Source organism: Oncorhynchus mykiss, chromosome 8, assembly GCF_013265735.2.
Source record: "Oncorhynchus mykiss isolate Arlee chromosome 8, USDA_OmykA_1.1, whole genome shotgun sequence".
In the NCBI taxonomy this organism is placed as follows: Eukaryota; Metazoa; Chordata; class Actinopteri; order Salmoniformes; family Salmonidae; genus Oncorhynchus; species Oncorhynchus mykiss.
In genome coordinates this window covers 44,348,489-44,369,508 of record NC_048572.1, presented here as the reverse complement: position 1 = coordinate 44,369,508, position 21,020 = coordinate 44,348,489, and the positions used below count along the sequence as shown (strand labels likewise).

The following is a 21,020-nucleotide window of genomic DNA, read 5'->3' as shown; positions in this document are numbered from 1 at the left end:
TTGGTGACTGCAACAATTTAATTACACTTTTTTGCCAACATTTACGGACACTGGCCATATTCAACAGGTTTTGAGCGTTCGTAAATTTGTCAGTTATTCTTTTAGTTATTGGAATTTACTGTCTATCGACAGTTAGCAGTGACATCATGAACATTCTATTGACATGGTTACTTGCATAGTGGTCTTTTGTCTAGACATGTAGGTAGTTAGCTAAACAATGAACCATAATCCAAACTCATGATGTTATTACCCTTCATGAATCTGCAGGTAGCTAACCAACCAGGTTCAATGTTAGCTAGCTAACATTAGGCTATAACTAGCAATAAAAATGGCTCAGAGATACAAATAATATAGTCATACAAGTAGCATTAGCTAGTGAGCCAGCCTAGATTCTTGAAACAAGTGATATATGGTGACAACGATGTCTGTAGCGGATATATGGTTTGGGAAGTTTTTATCGCCTGGTCACACACAGCTGATTTGTTGTGCATTGAAGTCCACAAAAGAAGGGAAAAGGTGAGAGGAGGTGAATGCATACATGCGAGAAGGAATACAACGTGGTTGCTATGAAAGTGAACTACTGTATGCTTACACATGATCATGAAAGATGATCTGAGTACTTATGTAAATAAGTTATTTCTGTTCTATTTTTAAAAAATACATTTGCAAAAATATCTAAACCTTTTTTCGCATGGTCATTATGGGATATTGTGTGTAGATTGAGGAAACAATTAATTTCATAAATTTCATAAGGCTGTAATGTAATTCAAGGGGCCTGAATACGTGTGTGTGAACAAGTTATACGGGCCTGAATACGTGTGTGTGTGAACTGAACAAGTTCCACATATGTGACTAACAGAAATTGAATAATATGTCCCTGAACAAAGGGGGGGGTCAAAATCAAAAGTAACAGTCATTATCTGGTGTGGCCACCAGCTGCATTAAGTACTGCAGTGCATCTCCTCCTCAAAGACTGCACCAGATTAGCCAGTTCTTGCTGTAAAATGTTACCCCACTCTTCCACCAAGGCACCATCGATAAGAAACATTACTGTGCAGCCGTATTCATTGATCTGGCCAAGGCTGTCGACTCTGTCAATCACCACATCCTCATTGGCAGACTCGACAGCCTTGGTTTCTCAAATGATTGCCTCGCCTGGTTCACCAACTACTTCTCTGATAGAGTTCAGTGTGTCAAATCGGAGGGTCTGTTGTCCGGACCTCTGGCAGTCTCTATGGGGGTGCCACAGGGTTCAATTCTTGGACCGACTCTCTTCTCTGTATACATCAATGAGGTCGCTCTTGCTGCTGGTGAGTCTCTGATCCACCTCTACGCAGACGACACCATTCTGTATACTTCTGGCCCTTCTTTGGACACTGTGTTAACAACCCTCCAGGCAAGCTTCAATGCCAAACAACTCTCCTTCCGTGGCCTCCAATTGCTCTTAAATACAAGTAAAACTAAATGCATGCTCTTCAACCGATCGCTACCTGCACCTGCCTGCCTGTCCAACATCACTACTCTGGACAGCTCTGACTTAGAATACGTGGACAACTACAAATACTTAGGTGTCTGGTTAGACTGTAAACTCTCCTTCCAGACCCATATCAAACATCTCCAATCCAAAGTTAAATCTAGAATTGGCTTCCTGTTTTGCAACAAAGCATCCTTCACTCATGCTGCCTAACATACCCTTGTAAAACTGACCATCCTACTAATACTCGACTTTGGCAATGTCATTTACAAAATAGCCTCCAATACCCTACTCAACAAATTGGATGCAGTCTAACACAGTGCAATCCGTTTTGTCACCAAAGCCTCATATACTACCCACCATTGCGACCTGTACGCTCTCGTTGTCTGGCCCTCGCTTCATACTCGTCGCCAAACCCACTGGCTCCATGTCATCTACAAGACCCTGCTAGATAAAGTCCCCCCTTATCTCAGCTCGCTGGTCACCATAGCATCTCCCACCTGTAGCACACGCTCCAGCAGGTATATCTCTCTAGTCACCCCCAAAACCAATTATTTCTTTGGCCGCCTCTCCTTCCAGTTCTCTGCTGCCAATGACTGGAACAAACTACAAAAATCTCTGAAACTGGAAACACTTATCTCCCTCACTAGCTTTAAGCACCAACTGTCAGAGCAGCTCACAGATTACTGCACCTGTACATAGCCCACCTATAATTTAGCCCAAACAACTACCTCTTTCCCTACTGTATTTCATTATTCATTCATTTTGCTCCTTTGCACCCCATTATTTTTATTTCTACTTTGCACATTCTTCCATTGCAAATCTACCATTCCAGTGTTTTACTTGCTATATTGTATTTACTTTGCCACCATGGCCTTTTTTTGCCTTTACCTCCCTTATCTCACCTCATTTGCTCACATCGTGTATATAGACTTGTTTATACTGTATCATTGACTGTATTATTGACTGTATGTTTGTTTTACTCCATGTGTAACTCTGTCGTTGTATGTGTCGAACTGCTTTGCTTTATCTTGGCCAGGTCGCAATTGTAAATGAGAACTTGTTCTCAACTTGCCTACCTGGTTAACCTCTAGCGTCGAGCAATCCCGTATCTGGGAGCGTAATCATAGCCTCAAGCTCATTACCATAACGCAACGTTTCCTATTCATGAAAATCGCAAATGAAATAAATATATTGAAATACAAGCTTAGCCTTTTGTTAACAACACTGCCATCTCAGAGTTTCAAAATATGCTTTAACCAAAGCTACACAAGCATTTGTGTAAGAGTATTGATAGCCTAGCATAGCATTAAGCCTAGCATTCATCAGGCAACATTTTCACAAAAACAAGAAAAGCATTCAAATAAAATAATTTACCTTCAAAGAACTTTGGATGTTTTCAATGAGAAGACTCTGTTAGATAGCAAATGTTCATTTTTTCCAAAAAGATTCTTTGTGTAAGAGAAATCGCTCCGTTTTTTTCATCACGTTTGGCTAAGAAAAAAAAAAACGAAAATGCAGTCACTTACAACGCCAAACTTTTTTCCAAATTAGCTCCATAATATCGACAAACATGGAAACGTTGTTTAGAATCAATCCTCAAGGTGTTTTTCACAATTCTATTCGATGAAAAATCATTCCTGGCAGTCGGTTTCTCATCAGAGCCAAACTGAAAAATACTGCAGCTGGAGATTACACAATAATTGCGACGGAGGACACCAAAGCGACCACCTATTAAATGTAGTCTCTTATGGTCAATCTTCCAATGATATGCCTACAAGTACGTCACAATGCTGCAGACACCTTGGGGAAAACGTGGAAAAGGTAAGCTGACTCCTAGCTCCTCCACAGCCATATAAGGAGTCATTGCCATGAGGCAGTTTAAAAAAATGCGGCACTTCCTGATTGTATTTTTATCTGGGTTTTTTCTGTAACATCAGTTCTGTGGCACTCACAGACAATATCTTTGCAGTTTTGGAAACGTCAGTGTTTTCTTTCCAAAGCTGTCAATTGTATGCATAGTCGAGCATCTTTTCGCGACAAAATATCTTGTTTAAAACGGGAACGTTTTTCATCCCAAAATTTAAAGAGCGCCCCCTATATCGAAGAAGTTAAATAAAGGTGAAATAAATACATTAATTAAAAAACCTGCAAGTTCCCGGACATTTCTGGTGGGTTTGGCCCTAGCCCTCACCTTCCGATCCAACAGGTCCCAGACGTGCTCAATGGGATTGAGTTCTGGGCTCTTTGCTGGCCATGGCAGAACAATGACATTCCTGTCTTGCAGGAAATCACGCACAGAACGAGCAGTATGGCTGGTGACATTGTCATGCTGGAGGGTCATGTCAGGATGAGCCTGCAGGAAGGGTACCACATAAGGGAGGAGGATGTCTTCCCTGTAACGCACAGCGTTGAGATTGCCTGCAATGACAACAAGCTCAGACCGATGATGCGGTAACACACCGCCACAGACCATGACGGACCCTCCACCTCCAAATCAATCCTGCTCCAGAATACAGGCCTCGGTGTAACGCTCATTCCTGAGACGATAAACACAAATCCCGACCCATCACCCCTGGTGAGACAACACCGCGACTCATCAGTGAAGAGCACTTTTTGCCAGTCCTGTCTGCACTGATGGAGGGATTGTGTGTTTTTGGTGTAACTTGGGCAGTTGTTGTTGCTATCATGTACCTGTGCTGCATGTGTGAAGTTCGGATGTTCCGATCCTGTGCAGGTGTTGTTACACGATCATCTGTCCGTCCTGTCTCCCTGTAGCACTGTCTTAGGCGTCTCAGTAACGGCATTGCAATTTTTTGCCCTGGCCACATCTGCAGTCCTCATGCCTCCTTGCAGCATGCCTGAGGCACGTTCATGCAGATGAGCAGAGACCCTGGGCATATTTATTTTTGTGGTTTTCAGAGTCAAGTTTTCATAACTCTGAACTTAATACCTACCCTGTGTAAAGCTGTTAGTGTCTTAACGACCGTTCCACAGGTGCATGTTCATTAACTGTTTATGGTTGATTGAACAAGCATGGGGAAACGGTGTTTAGACTCTTTACAATGAAGATCTTTGAAGTTATTTGGATTTTTATGAATTATCTTTGAAAGACAGGGTCCTGAAAAAGGGATGTCTCTTTTTTTTGCTGAGTTTAGGTATACTTTCTTACTTACTACCGGTCAAATGTTTTAGAACACCTTCTCATTCAAGGGGTTTTCTTTATTTTTTACTATTTTCTACATTGTAGAATAATATTGAAGACATCAAAACTATGAAATAACACATGGAATCGTGTAGTAACCAGAAAATTGTTAAACAAATCAAAATATATATATTTTTTGAGATTCTTCAAATGGCCACCCTTTGCCTTGATAACAGCTTTCTCTCAACCAGTTGCATGACTGCATTTCAATTAACAGGTGTGCCGCCTTAAAAGTTAATATGTGGATTTTCTTTTCTTTGTGAAATTATGATCAACTTGTGTTTTTCCCACCGTAAAGCATGGAGGAGGAGGTGTGATGGTGTTGGGGGGGGCTTTGCTGATGACACTGTTTGATTTATTCAGAATTCAAGGCACACTTCACCAGAATGGCTACCACAGCATTCTGTAGCGATACACCGTTCCATCTGGTTTGCACTTTGTCCTATAATTATTTTTCAACAGAACAATGACCCAACACACCTCCAGGCTGTGTAAGGGCTATTTTTTTCAAGGAGTGATGGAGTGCTGCATCAGATGACCTGGCCTCCACATTCACTGAGCTCAACCCAATTGAGATGGTTTGGGGATGAGTCGGACTGCAGAGTGAAGGAATAGCAGCCAACAAGTGCTCAACAAATGTGGGAACCTCTTGAAGACTGTTGGAAAAGCATTCCAGAAGCTGGCTGAGAGAATGCAACAGTGTGCAAAGCTATCAAGGCAAATAGTACCAGCAAAACACTAGTCTCAACTTAAACAGTGAAGAGGCTGGCCTTCTAGGCAGAGTTCCTCTGTCCAGTGTCTGTGTTCTTTTGCCCATCTTAATTGTTTGTTTTTATTGGCTAGTTTGAGATATGGCTTTTTCTTTGCAACTCTGCCTAGAAGGCCAGCATCCCGGATTCGCCTCTTCACTGTTGATGTTGAGGCGGGTGTTTTGTGGGTACTATTTAATGAAGCTGCCAGTTGAGGACTAGACACACTAATGTACTTGTCCTCTTGCTCAGTTGTGCACCGGGGCCACCCACACCTCTTTCTATTCTGGGTAGCGCCAATTTGTGCTGTTCTGTGAAGGGAGTAAAAAAATAAGAGATTTTCTTTAAAAAACAAGGACATTTCTAAGTGATGCTAAACTTTTGAATGTGTGTGTCATATATATATCTATATCTATCCTAGATCCTAATTAATTCAAAATGAAGATGTATGTCTTTACACCCCAGACGTATTCCTTGGTGGAAGTACCTTTGGCAGCCAGTGAAAACATATTTTTTTAGAAACTTGTGCAAATCTATTAAAGATTAAATATTTCATTTACATAAGTATACACTCCCCTGTTTCAATACTTTGTAGAAGCACATTTGGCAGTGATTATAGCTGTGAGACTTTAAGTCTCAAAGACTTTTCCACACCTGGATTGTGTAACATTTATTATTTTCAATATTTATCAATGTCAAATTGGATGTTTATCAGTGCTGGACAACCATTTTCAGGTCTTACCATAGTCTAGAAAATCTAACTCGGCCACTCAAACATTCACTGTCTTCTTGGTAAGTAACTCCAGTGTAGATTTGTCCTTGTGTTTTAGAATATTGTCCTGCTGAAAGGTTATCTCCCAGTGTCTGGTGGAAAGCAGACTGAACCAGGTTTTCCTCTAGGATTTTGCCTGTGCTTAGCTCAACTACATTTTTTTTATCATGAAAAACTCCCCAGTCCTTATCGATTACTAGCATACCCATAACATGATGCAGCCACCACTATGCTTGGAAATATGGAGGGTTGTACTCCGTAATGTGTTTATTGGATTTTCCCCAGGACAAAAATGTATTGCTTTGCCACATTTTTGGCAGAATTACTTTATTGCCTTGTTGTAAACGGAATGCATGTTTTGGAATATTTTTATTCTGTACTGGCTACTATTTTTTAACTCTTTTAAATTAGGTTAGTATTGTGGAGTAACTACAATGTTGTTGATCCATCCTCAGTTTCCTCCTATCACAACCATTAAACTCTAACCATTTTATTCACCGTTGGCCTCATGGTGAAATCCCAAGAAATGTGGAGTAGGTTGTCTAGATCTGCACTAAAAAAACTGTGCCACGGGTGTTTAGACTAGGCACTGTATGTTATGGTCTGCCTGTAATGGCTGTGACATGAAAACTAACCCCGCTGCCTGCTTGTCATTGCCCTGAACCCTCAACACATAATACATCCAATGCCAGTCTTTGAGAATGGCTGCCTGGCTACCCAAACTCCTTGCTCCGGCCAAACGAAACGCCATGCCCACGGATGTTAGTTTCTTCTCCGCAATGAGTCTGAATCTGAGTACTTCCCCAACTATTTATAGAACACACACATTTTGACCATTCTGATTGGTCCCTGAAATACTGATGGGTTGGACCAGAGATGGAACACATTTGGGTCATGCGGCATTTAGAAAATGTGTCATTGGCTTTGATTCTCTGATTGGTTCGAGATTTTCCAATTGCCGATAACTTAATTTTGTACAACACCTCTCATTTTGACGTCACCACAGACTACTTCAACGATGGCAGTCTCAGACTGAATTATGTAGCAACAAACAGCAGTGGAAGAATTCAGTTTGAGTCGTTAGGCAACCAGAATGGCTACTCTGCTACCTGAACCATTTTATATTTTATAAATATACTGAAAATAATTAACATTCTCTTGACCCATGCAGGTACGTAGTCATCGCCATGGAGGCTCTGGACCAGCTCCTGATGGCCTGTCACTCCCAGAGCATCAAGCCCTTTGTGGAGAGCTTCCTCCACATGGTGGCCAAGCTGCTGGAGTCCCGGGAGCCAGACCTGCAGGTCCTGGGGACCAACTCGGTAAGTAACACCCCATGGTCCTTTGTGGCTCAGCTGCTCGACCATGGCACTTGCCACGTAAGGATTGTGGGTTCGATTACTGCTGTTGACCACCCATACGGAAATGTATGCACACATGACTGGAAGTCGATTATAAAAATACAGTGCCTTCAGAAAGTATTCACATCTTTTGACTTTTTCCACATGTTGTTACATTACAGCCTTATTCTAAAATGGATTAAAAAAAATCCTCATCAATCTACACACAATACCCCATAATAACAAAGCAAAAGCAGTTTTTTGAAATATCACATTTACTTAAAATATTTAGACCCTTTACTCAGGTACTTTGTTGAAACACCTTTGGCAGCGATTACATCCTCAAGTCTTCTTGGGTATGACGCTACATGCTTGGTACACCTGTATTTGGGGAGTTTCTCCCATTCTTCTCTGCAGAGCCTCTCAAGCTCTGTCAGGTTGGATAGAGAGCGTCGCTGCACTGCTATTTTCAGGTCTCTCCAGATGTTCAATCGGGTTCTAGTCCGGCTCTGGATGAGCCACTCGAACATTCAGAGACTTGTCCCGAAGCCATTCCTGCGTTGTCTTGGCTGTGTGCTTAGGGTCGTTGTCTTGTTGGAAGGTGAAGGAACCATCTTGGTGGATTCCAAACTTCTTTTTAAGAATAATGGAGGCCTCTGTGTTCTTGGGGACCTTCAATGATGCAGACATTTTTTTCCCCAGATCTGTGCCTCGACACAATCCTGTCTCTGAGCTCTACGGACAGTTCCTCATGGCTTGGTTTTTGCTCTGACTTGCACTGTCAACTCTGGGACTTTTATATAGACAGGTGTAAATCTTTCCAAATCATGTCCAATAAAGAGATTTTTACCACAGGTGGACTCCAGTGAAGTTGTAGAAGCATCTCAAGGATGATCAATGGCAACAAGATGCACCTGAGCTCAATTTCGAGTCTCATGACAAAGGGTCTGAATACTTATGTAAATAAGTTATTTCTGTTTTTAAAAATGTCTAAACTTGTTTTCGCTTTGTCATTATGGGGCATTGAGATTGAGAAAAAAAAAGCGACAACAACTGTAATATCTTGATTAGATAAGTATCCACACCCCTGAGTCAATACATGTTAAATCCACTTTGAGGGCCTCCCGAGTGGCGCAGTGGTCTAAGGCACTTGCATCGCTGTGCTAGCTGTGCCACTAGAGATTCTTGTTTCGAGTACAGGCTGTCTCGCAGGCCCATGGGGCGGCACACATTTGGCCCAGCATCATCTGGGTTAGGGGAGGGTTTGGCCGGCAGGAATGTCCTTCTTCTAACGCGCATTAGCGACTCCTGTGGCGGGCCGGGCGCAGTACACACTGACAAAGTACACGTTGACACCAATGTGTGGCTGGCTTCCGAGTTGAGTGTGTATTGTGTCAAGAAGCAGTGCCGCTTGGTCGGATTGTGTTTCGGAGTACGCACAGCTCTCAACCTTCGCCCCTCCCATGTCCGTACGGGAGTTGCAGCGATGAGACAAGACTGTAACTACCAATTGGATACCGGGAAAATGGGAGAAAAGGGAGGTAAAGAAGCTGTGAGTCTTTCTGGGTAAGTCTCTAGAGCTTTGCACACCTGGATTTTACAATATTTGCACATTATTCTCTAGGCAGCCGTTTTCAGGTCTTGCCATATATTTTCCATAACAAAGTGGTTTAATACTTATTTGACATGTCAGCTTTTCATTTTTTATTCATTTGTAAAAATTCCTAAAACATAATTCCACTTTTTGGGTGATTGGGTTTATTTATTTTTTTATTTCACCTTTATTTAACCATGTAGGCCAGTTGAGAACAAGTTCTCATTTACAACTGCGACCTGGCCAAAATAAAGCAAAGCAGTGCAACATAAACAACACCACAGAGTTACACATGGGATAAACAAACGTACAGTCAATAACACAATAGAAAATATGTATACAGTGTGTGCAAATGACGTAAGGAGGTAAAGCAATAAATAGGCCATAGTGGCGAAGTAATTACAATTTAGCAATTAACACTGGAGTGACAGATGTGCAGATGAGGATGTGGAAGTAGAAATACTGGTGTGCAAAAGAGCAGAAAATAATTAAAATATGGGGATGAGGTAGGTAGGTATTTGGTTGGATGTGCTTTTTACAGATGGGCTGTGTACAGCTGCAGCGATCGGTAAGCTGCTCTGACAGCCGCTGCTTGAAGTTACTGAGGGAGATATGTCTCCTACTTCAGTGATTTTTGCAATTTGTTCCACTCATTGGCAGCAGAGAACTGGAAGGAAAGGCGGCCAAGGGAGGTGTTGACTTTGGGGATAACCAGTGAAATATTCCTGCTGGAGTGCATGCTACGGGTTGGTGTTGCTATGGTGACCAGTGAGCTGAGATAAGGCGGAGCTTTACCTAGCAAAGACTTATAGATGACCTAGAGCCTGTGGGTTTGGCGACGAATTTGTAGCGAGGACCAGCCAATGAGAGCTTACTGGTTGCAGTGGTGGGTAGTTGGTGACAAAACGGATGGCACTGTGATAGACTGCATCTTATTTGCTGAGTAGAGTGTTGGAGGTTATTTTGTAAATTACATCGCCAAAGTCTAGGATTGGCAGGATAGTCAGTTTTACGAGGGTATGTTTGGCAGCATGAGTGAAGGATGCTTTGTTGCGAAATAGGAAGCCTATTCTAGATTTAACTTTGGATTGGAGATGCTTAATGTGAGTCTGGGAGGAGAGTTTACAGTCTAGTCAGACACCTAGGTATTTATAGTTGCCCACATATATATGCCAGTGACACAAACTTAATATAATCAATTTTAAATTCAGGCTGTAAAACATGTGGAAAAAGTCCAAAGGTGTGAGTACTTTCTGAAGCCACTGTTAGAAGGAATGCAAAATAAACTGCCATATGGATTGAATTTGAAAGATTTGTCATTTCATTGGGATTCAATGTAAGTGTTTAGGACCGTGGTTGAAAGACTGTGTTCGAATGAAATGTACCTCACTCATGCAATTCATCCCCCCCTCATTTATGGTCATTTAAATGTATTATTTCATTACTGTTTTAAACAATGTGAAGTTCGGATATCCTGAATGTTTGAAAGTTGGTCATGTATCTTAAATGGCATAGAATAGATAGATGGAATGATTGGACTGGTTGATTGATTAAATGATTGATGGGATATCCTGAACATGTGACAGTTGGTTTGGTGTCTCCATCTATAATGGTGAGTCATTTTATGGAAACATTTTTATATAGTTATAGTTTTAGAAAGATTTTAAAGAATTTGAAGTTCTTAAAAACTTTAGTACGTCACTGGGGCTGAGCTCCCTGCTATCCAGGACCTCTTTATCAGGCGGTGTGAAAGGAAGTCCGGAAAAGTCATTAAAGACTCGAGCCACCCATAGCCTGTTCCCTCTGCTTCTGCACGGCAAGCGATACCGGTGCAACAAGCAGGCCTGCCAACGCGCACACTGTCGTGTCTTTACTATCATTAAATTGAAGACTTAGTTTTTATCAAAGATTCTCTGTAATTAGTATTACGTGATCAAACTGATTAATCATGTAACTGTAATTAACTAGGAAGTCGGAGCACCAAGGAAAATATTCAGATTACAAAGTAATAATTTCCCAATATAACCTTTCAAATATTTTATATCTGATCAATTAGTCTTCATACTAATGAATGATTTACTTTACCTCACGTTACTCTCATTCCAGTCGTAAATTGTTGGTTATCTGCACGAACCCAGTCCTTATTATGAGTCATCCATACATCAATTGTCTTAAATCATTTATTTATTACTAACTAAGTAATTCGCAGAAATGCATAAACAAACAAAGTAAATATGGTTACAAGAAATGATAGGAGAATGTGCCCTAGTGGGCTAAACCGGAATGGCGGCTTGTTAGACGAGGGAAGTCGGGGTCGACTAAGAAGTCACTACAGAGTTAAGAATTATAACAATTGAAATGCTAATCCTTTACACATGAACACTCACTCATTTGGGAACAATTGCAATCATATATATATATATATATATATATATATATATATATATATATATATATATATATATATATATATATATATTTACGCTCAGTGTGTCGTTTTGATCTTTGTTGAAAAGTTAGTTTCTGTTGGAGAGTTTTCGTCCTCTCTCTCTCTCTCTCTCTCTCTCTCTCTCTCTCGTGGTTAGAATGGCTTGTTCAGAGCGACATTCATTCCTTTTGTTGTAGAATGAATGTTTCAGCGGTTGTTATTCGCTTTCAATGATACCGAATTCCTAGCAGCAGACTAGTAATTAATATCAAAGACTTGTTCTTATTCTGTCGGTATCGATAGTCTAAGAGTTTAACCACGTGGTATGGTTAAAATATTCAGCAATGGTCTGCAACCTTTGTCCTCCCGTGATTGAGAGAAACATGCTTTACTGAGAATTTCTCAAAGTTGGGTTTTATTTGGAATTGCAGAAAAGGGTCCCAGGATGCCTGATTGGGCTCATGGGCGGTCCTCTGATTTTGTTCAACTCAAAAGGGAATTGGAGTTACCTTCATTAAACAGTCCAAAATCACATGACACAATTTTACAAACAGTATCATACTCACTCATTCATCTTATACAACAATTAAATGTAAACCTCATATCTGAGGCTATTATATAAACAGCGTTATGGTAATGTGGCCGCACCGTCTCCCATGAGCTTCCCCAAGTTGTAACAAACGGACCAGTTCGTAGCTGGATTCTTCACCGATCTTTTATACCTTCTCCGGAACGTAAACGTTGTTCGGGACCTCAAGTTCTGTGAGGTGGAAGAAATTCCTTTGTTCTCTATGAAAATTCACTCTGTCTCTATGGCCATGAGGAGATCCTCAGGAATTTACGACCTCCTTCTGACCACAGCAGCCTAGTTGAAGGAGGAAAGGGGGGGTCAGGGAGAGGGGGATGGGTCTTGCTGTTCTCAAAGAGGGCAACGTCATGACAACACATTTTGTGTGACAACTACGCAATTCTCTGTCCATGTACGCTGGTACGAGATTGGAGTTAATGGTACGCAGAAATGAATAGGTCCTGATAATTATTGTTTCTTTTTTTTTTTTACATTTGAATAAAAAATTCATCCACTGAGTAAATCTAACATCCTGATTCTCGAACTGCCACACAGATGTGTACAGAGTTTGTGTCAACGGACATGAAGAATGATGTATCATTATTCGACGTAGCTGCCTCGTGTCTGCCCCTCTTCCTGTTTGTTGTAATGCTGAGATTCCCGACTGTCAGCTGTACATAAACACATGGACAAATCCCTTTGACTCTGTGTGTTGTGGAAAGGTAAACACTAATTGTTTCAAGCTAACTTTAGAGAACATAAGATGGACATTCAGTGGGCTCTGAAGTGCCAGCTGTTCACTCACATTTGCTAGTGAAAGAAATTAAATGCAAATACAAAAAATAACTGTTCGCATTTGTGCGAGTGTGATATGCATTTAATTCCCAGTAGTTGTATTTTCCACGTAACATTACAAGGATCACGCAACCTGATAGACTGTAACTGTAATTTTAATCCACGTCACAAAAAGCATTACAAAAGTATAATCAAATATAAACATCTTGTCGTTAAACAACCTCTTTGAACTACCCATCTCGGATCCGGGAGAATTGTCATCAACTACACTAATTAGCATAGCGCAACGGTCAAAAAATATTACTAGAAAATATTCATATTCATGAAATCACAAGTGAAATATAGTGAAACACAGCTTAACCTTTTGTTAATCACCCTGTCATCTCAGATTTTGAAATGATTCTTTACAGCCAAAGACAAGCGTTTGTGTAAGTTTATCGATAGCCTAGCATAGCATTATGTCCAGCTAGCAGCAGGAAGCTTGGTCACGAAAATCTGAAAAGCAATCAAATTAATAGTTTACCTTTGAGCTTCGGATGTTTTCACTCACGAGACTCCCAGTTAGACAGCAAATGTTCCTTTTGTTCCATAAATATTATTTTTATACCCAAAATACCTCCGTTTGTTGGCCACGTTATGTTGAGAAATCCACCGGAAATAGCGGTCACGACAACGCTGACCAAAATTCCAAATTATATCCATAATATCGACAGAAACATGGCAAACGTTTTTTATAATCAATCCTCAAGGTGTTTTTCAAATATCTATTTGATAATATATCAACTGGGACAATTGGCTTTTCAGTAGGAGCGAGAGAAAAAATGACTACCTCTGTCTTTTACGCAAGAATCACTCTGAGAGCCCTCAGCTGGCCACTTACGCAATGTAGTCGTTTACGCTCATTCTTCAACATAAAGGCGTGAAACTACGTCAAAATGCTGTAGACACCTTAGGGAATACGTAGAAAAAGGAATCTGGTTGATATCCCTTTCAATGGACAATAGGGGTGCATAGGAACACAACTGTTTCAAAACATGAGTCACTTCCTGATTGGATTTCTCTTATGCTTTTGCCTGCAATATCAGTTCTGTTATACTCACAGACAATATTTTTAAAAATTTGGAAAATTTAGAGTGTTGTCTATCCTAAGCTGTCAATTATATGCATATTCTAGCATCTGGTCCTGGGAAATAGGCCGTTTACTTTGGGCACGTTATTTTTCAAAAAAATTAAAATAGTGCCCCCTAGCTTCAAGAAAATGAAGTCGGGAGTTTAGAAGACTGTGCGATGAAGAATGAATGAGTGTCTGGTATCAGCTATAGAGGCAATGCTTCTAAAAGGCATTTGGACTAGATTTGAGATTTTATCAATTTCGAAAATCTGAAATTTTTTATGCACTGCAAAGAAATACAGTAGGGCAGAGTCTGGTCAACATGCGCACAGATCAGGCCTAGAGAGAAATCGGCACAATGAAATGGGGGGGGGGGGGGGCAGCCTGGTCTACTCCCACCTTTCGACTGTGATGTTTGGGATATTGGTCATATTCCACAGTAATTAAGACTGCGAACCAATATTTAGTCTCGTTGCCAAGAACAAAACCCAGTACAGCCTCCCTCAGTACAGACATGCTGAGTGACCACGTTACCAGGAAGGTTTCAATGATTGCCAGAGGAACTGTTTGCCCTGCTGCGTAAGGCTAAATCTGCTAGCTACCAGGCAAATCTGTCTAGGAAATTATTTCCTGAACGTTTGAAGGTCTCCAGAAGATTTGTGCTCACCCACTGTTTCCTATCGTAGCTTTTTAGTTTTTATTATGGATAATATGTTGATTTGATACTGATGCTCTGCTTCAAACATTTGTTCTTCTCATATCAGAGTTTTAAAAAAATAAGACATTTGTACCTAAAAAAAACTCCAAGTATAAAGGCCCTTTATGTGTTCTTTCTAATTACATCTTGTTAATGACATTTACCATATGTGTAAATGGAATGCTATAGTTTTGGCAAGTCTGTTGTGTCATGCACAAAGTAGATGTCCTAAGTGATTTTTTCCAACAATTGTTTACAGACATATTATTTCACTTGTAATTCACTTGTAATATCACCAGTGGGTCGGAAGTTTACATACACTAAGTTGACTGTGCCTTTAAACAGCTTGGAAAATTCCAGAAAATAATGTCATGGCTTTGGAAGCTTCTGATAGGCTAATCGACATAATTTGAGTCAATTGGAGGTGTACCTGTGGATGTACTTCAAGGCCTACCTTCAAACTCAGTGCCTCTTTGCTTGACATCATGGGAAAATCAAAAGAAATCAGCCAATTTCCAAATGCCTGAAGATACCACATTCATCTGTACAAACAATTAGTACCCAAGTATAAACACCATGGGACCACGCAGCCGTCATACTACTCAGGAAGGAGATGCATCCTGTCTCCTAGAGATGAACGTGCAAAAAGTGCAACTCAATCCCAGAACAGCAAAGGACCTTGTGAAGATGCTGGAGGAAACGGGTACAAAAGTATCTATATCCCCAGTAAAATGAGTCCTATATCGACATAATCTGAAAGGCCGCTTAGCAAGGAAGAAGCCACTGCTCCAAAACCGCCATAAAAAAAGCCAGACTACGGTTTGCAACTGCACATGTGGACAAAGATCATACTTTTTGAAGAATTGTCCTCTGGTCTGATGAAACAAAAATGAACTGTTTGGCCATTATGACCATTGTTATGTTTGGAGGAAAAAGGGGGTGACTTACAAGCCGAAGAACACCATCCCAACCGTGAAGCACGGGGGTGGGGCAGCATCATGTTGTGGGGGTGATTTACTGCAGGAGGGACTGGTGCACTTCACAAAATAGAAGGTGTCATGAGAAAGGACATTTATGTGGATATATTGAAGCAGCTTCTCAAGAAATAAGTCAGGAAGTTAGATTGGTCGCAAATGGGTCTTCCAAATGGACAATGTCCCCAAGCATTCTTCCAAAGTTGTGGCAAAATGGCTTAAGGACCACAAAGTCAAGGTATTTTAGTGGCCACCACAAATCCCTGATGCCCTGCTGCATAAGGCTAAATCTGCTAGCTACCAAGCAAATCTGACCTCAATCCTATAGAAAATGTGTGGGCAGACCTGAAAAATCGTGTGCGAGCAAGGAGGCCTATAAACCTGACTCAGTTACACACACTCAGTCAGGAGGAATGGGCCAAAATTCACCCAACTTATTGTGGGAAGCTTTTTTTGGTCCTCCAATAATCGGTGTCTGCGTTAAAAAATCATAATCTGTTGACCTCTAGTGTGTGTGAGAGAGAACTTGTGCACAGATGGAGAAAGTAACAGTCAATTGGTGATGAATGAGCTGTCTTACCGTAGAAGGCTTGGCTGGCTGTGTGTTGTAAATTGGGTCATAAATGTTTGGCTGGATAGAACCTGAATAATGATTTTATTATTTAAATTATCATCCTCTCTTTTCTTCTGTAGTTTGTCTCTCAAAATAAGAATCAAAGCTGTGATTTAGAATGTGTCTCCTTGAGAATAGACTAAGTTCAGTTCTGTCTTTTTGAAAGGAGAATTTAGGACATGAAACACCAGTGTAGAGTTTTTTTTTTCTCAGTATCAAGTCATCACCATATTGTCCTCACAGGAGTCCTCAGAATTGAACAATTACAGCTTAAAATTATTAATTTTTTTAAATGAGGGCTGAAATGAAGGAATGCATCACAGAAAGAGGGAAGAAGATAAGACTTGAGAGGAAAGTGTGAAGAAGCGATATAGCTCAAAGCATAAATACTTTTTCTGCAAGGTCACTCTGTTCCCAAGCAAGGACATCTCAAAACGGGGGACTGTTGCACTTACCGTCCACAAACTGACACAATATACTGTTTTGGTGGAGAGGAGAGGTCACATTTATTTCTGTTTTACACGGATACACTGTATACAGTTTTACAAACAATTGTTTGCTCAAATTCCCCCACGCTAGAGACAATGTTTTTGTCCAATTTTACATTTATTTTGTTATTTTTGGTCAGGGTTGCAATAAATGTGTATTTGCTAATCAGCGTGGACCGAAGGTTGTGGCTATGTTTTACTCTTAAGCATTCTAAAGATGACTGAGAAGTTGCTGTGTTTTTTTTCTTGGCACTGCCGCCTGTTCATTTGAGCCTGGAAACAGAGCCGGTTGTTTAGATGTGAAAGCCGATGAATTACTTATGTGTGGTATAGAGGCTGACTGAGGAGAGGGAGGAAGGAGGGTGTGGGTGGTAGGCTAGAGACTGCCTTTATGTGTGAGCCATGTTCATGGAATGTTCCCTTATGGCACAGGCTAAAACACCGAACTGGTCTCTTTTTAATTTGGTTGTGTACTTCTCATGGTTTCCCCCCCATTTTAGCCAGTTAGAAAATTAGCTAAGCATCCATGTTTGTTTTGTTCGCTCAGACTTGGTTTTGTGACCAAATTATATAACCTATCACCAGATTTAAATGAAAATCCTGGGAGGAGTATCCTAAACAGAAAATTTGACAGACTATAACATCAAACGGCTTATGTTTCATTCGAAAAAATATAGGCGCCTCAGAGATGACGAAATGTGAAAGTTGTGTATATATATGTAGATGTTTGTATTGTATGGTAGAATACATACATATGTGATATATCTGAATGTTTGGTGTATGTTCGGTATATTTGTATTATGTTATTTAACGACACAGCACATGAAACTGTTGATGAAGCTAATGTGAAAACTCGCTACAATTTTCCAAAAAGTGACAGTTGAAAAGGATCTATATCCTCCCTGTTCGTTTCGATATATGAGCCACAGTCGACTTGGTACACAGACACATGTAGTCATTGAGTCAGTCGCACAAGCGATCTTGTACATGCTATATTCATAACCACAGGGCAGTCATCCAACACCGCGTGTCTTATGGATACAACACAGTTACGATGGAGTGACCCGGGGTACCTGTGTTTGCCCTCGTTCACACTTTCCTCCCATCTTTGGCTGATTAGGCTGCTACTAATAGCCCTTCTTCTATTTTCAGTGTCTTTCACTTCCTGGCCCAAGTTTCCAAACTGAGGAATGGAGATGTCAAATTTTATTCGTCACATACACATGGTTAGCAGATGTTAATGTGAGTGTAGTGAAATGCTTGTGCTTCTAGTTCTGACTATACAGTAATATCTAACAAGTAATCTAACAATTTCACAACAACTACCTTATACACACAAGTGTAAAGGAATTAATAAAAATATGTACTTATAAATATATGGATGAGCGATGGCCGTGCGGCGTAGGCAAGATGCAGCAGATGGTATAGACTACAGTATATACATATGAGATGAGTGATGTAGGGTAGGTAACCATTAAATAAAGTGGCAATGTTTAAAGTGACTAGTGATACATTTATAACATCCAATTTTTTATTATTAAAGTGGCTAGAGATGAGTCAGTATGTTGGCAGCAGCCACTCAATGTTAGTGATCGTTGTTTAACAGTCTGATGGCCTTGAGATAAGCTGTTTTTCATTCTCTCACTCCCAGCTTTGATGCACCTGTACTGACCTCGCCTTCTGGATGATAGTGGGGTGAACAGGAAGTGGCTCAGGTGGTTGTTGTCCTTGATGATCTTTTTGGCCTTCCTGTGACATCGGGTGGTTTAGGTGTCCTGGAGGGCAGGTAGTTTGCCCCCGGTGATGCATTGTGCAGACCGCACTACCCTCTGGAGAGCCTTGCGGTTGTGGATGGAGCAGTTGTCATACCAGGCGGTGATACGGCCCGACAGGATGCTCTCGATTGTGCATCTGTAAAAGTTTCAGTGTTTTCGGTGACGAGCCAAATTTCTTCAGCCTCCTGAGGTTGTGGAGGCGCTGTTGCGCCTTCTTCACCATGCTGTCTGTGTGGGTGGACAGTTTCAGTTTGTCCGTGATGTGTACACCGAGGAACATAAAACTTTCCACCTTCTCCACTATTATCCCCTCTGTGGATAGGGGGCTCCCTCTGCTGTTTCCTGAAGTCCAAGATCATCTCCTTAGTTTTGTTGACTTTGAGTGTGAGGTTATTTTCCTGACACCACACTATGAGGGCTCTCACCTGTAGGCCGTTTCGTTGTTGTTGGTGATCAAGCCTACCACTGTATTGTCGTCTGCGAACTTGATGATTGAGTTGGAGGCATGCATGGCCACGCAGTCATGGGTGAACAGGGGGTACAGGAGAGGTTTGAGAATGCACCCTTGTGGGGCCCCAGTGTTGAGGATCAGTAGGGTGGAGATGTTGTTGTTTCCTACCCTCACCAACTGGGGGCAGGCCCGTCAGGAAGTCCAGGACCCAGTTGCACAGGGCGGAGTCGAGACCAAGGGTCTCGAGCTTAATGACGAGTTTGGAGTGTACTATGGTGTTAAATGCTGAGCTGTAGTCGATGAACAGCATTCTTACATAGGTATTCCTCTTGTCCAGATGGGTTAGGGCAGTGTGATTGTGTCATCTGTGGACCTATTGGGGCGGGAAGCAAATTGGAGTGAGTCTAGGGTGCCAGGTAGGGTGGAGGTGATATGATCCTTGACTAGTCTCTGAAAGCACTTCATGGTGACGGAAGTGAGTTCTACAGGGCGATAGTTGTTAAGCTCAGTTACCTTAGCTTTCTTGGGAACAGGAACAATGGTGGCCCTCTTGGAGCGTGTGGGAACAGCAGACTGAATAGGGATTGATTGAATATGTCCGTAAACACACCAGCCAGCTGGTCTTCGCATGCTCTGAGAACATGGCTAGGGATGCTCTCTGGGCCATCAGCCTTGCGAGGGTTAACACGTTTAAATGTTTTACTCACGTTGGCCGCGGTGAAGGAGAGCCCGCAGGTTTTGGTAGCAGGCCGTGTCAGTTTGCACTGTATTGTCCTCAAAGTGAGCAAAGAAGTTGTTTAATTTGTCTGGGAGCAAGACGTCGGTTTCTACGACGGGGCTGGTTTTTATATTCCGTGATTGACTGTAGACCCTGCCACATACGTCTCGTGTCTGAGACGTTGAATTGCGACTACTTTGTCTCTATACTGACGCTTAGCTTGTTTGATTACCTTGCGGAGGGAATAGCTACACTGTATGTATTTGGTCATGTTTGCAGTCGCCTTGCTGTGATGAAATGCAGTGGTTCACGCTTTCAGTTTTGCGTGAATGCTGCCATCAATCCACGGATTCTGGTGGGGAAGGTTTTAATAGTCACCGTGGGTACATCACCACCAATGCACTTGCTAATAAACTCACTCACAATCAGCCTATACGTGAATGTTGTTGTCTGAGGCTATCTGGAACATATCCCAGTCCACGTCATCAAAGTAATCTTGAACCGTGGAATCCGATTGGTCGGACTAGCGTTGAACAGACCTGAGCACGGGCGTTTCCTGTTTAAGTTTCTGTGTATAGGCTAGGAGCAACAAAATGGTGTTATGGTCAGATTTTCTGAAAAGAGGGCGAGGGAGGGCTTTGTATGCGTCGCGGAAGTTAGAGTAGCAATGATCCAGAATGCTGCCAGCCCGTTCGATATTGTGATAAAATTTAGGGAGCCTTGTTTTCAGATTAGCTTTGTTACAATTCCCAGCTACAATAAATGCAGCCTCAGGATCTATGGTTTACATAGTCCAATGAAGTCCTTTCAGGGCCGTCGGGGTGTCTGCTTGGGGGGGATATACAAGGCTGTGATTGTAATCGAAGATAATTCTCTTGGTAGATAATACGGTCGGCATTTGATTGTAAGGAATTCTAGGTCAGGTGAACAAAAGGACTTGAGTTCTTGTATGTTGTTATGATCACACCATGACTCGTTAATCATAAGGCAAACACCCCCGCCCTTCTTACCAGAGAGATGTTTGTTTCTGTCGGCTCGTTGCGTGAAGAAACCGGGTGGCTGTACCGACTGATAACGTATCCCGAGTGAGCAATGTTTCCGTGAAACAGAGAATGTTACAATCTCTGCTGTCTCTCTGGAAGTCAACCTTTGCTCGAATTTCATCTACCTTGTTGTCAAGAGACTGGACATTGGCTCGTAGTATACTCGGGATTGGTGAGCGATGTGCCCATCTACGGAGCCTGACCAGAAGACCACTCCGTCTACCC

The 21,020-nt window shown here is 41.6% G+C and overlaps 1 protein-coding gene across 3 annotated transcripts in view; it reads left to right on the top strand.

Moving 5' to 3' along the window:
- The window catches only part of efr3a (EFR3 homolog A (S. cerevisiae)), a 251,567-nt gene that overhangs the window by 67,051 nt on the left and 163,496 nt on the right, over positions 1-21,020 (top strand). For all 3 annotated transcript variants that reach the window (XM_021612602.2, XM_021612601.2, XM_021612600.2), the window contains one exon: positions 7,372-7,522. In XM_021612602.2, coding sequence (XP_021468277.1) covers positions 7,372-7,522 — 151 coding nt within the window. The remainder of the gene's footprint in view (positions 1-7,371; positions 7,523-21,020) is intronic.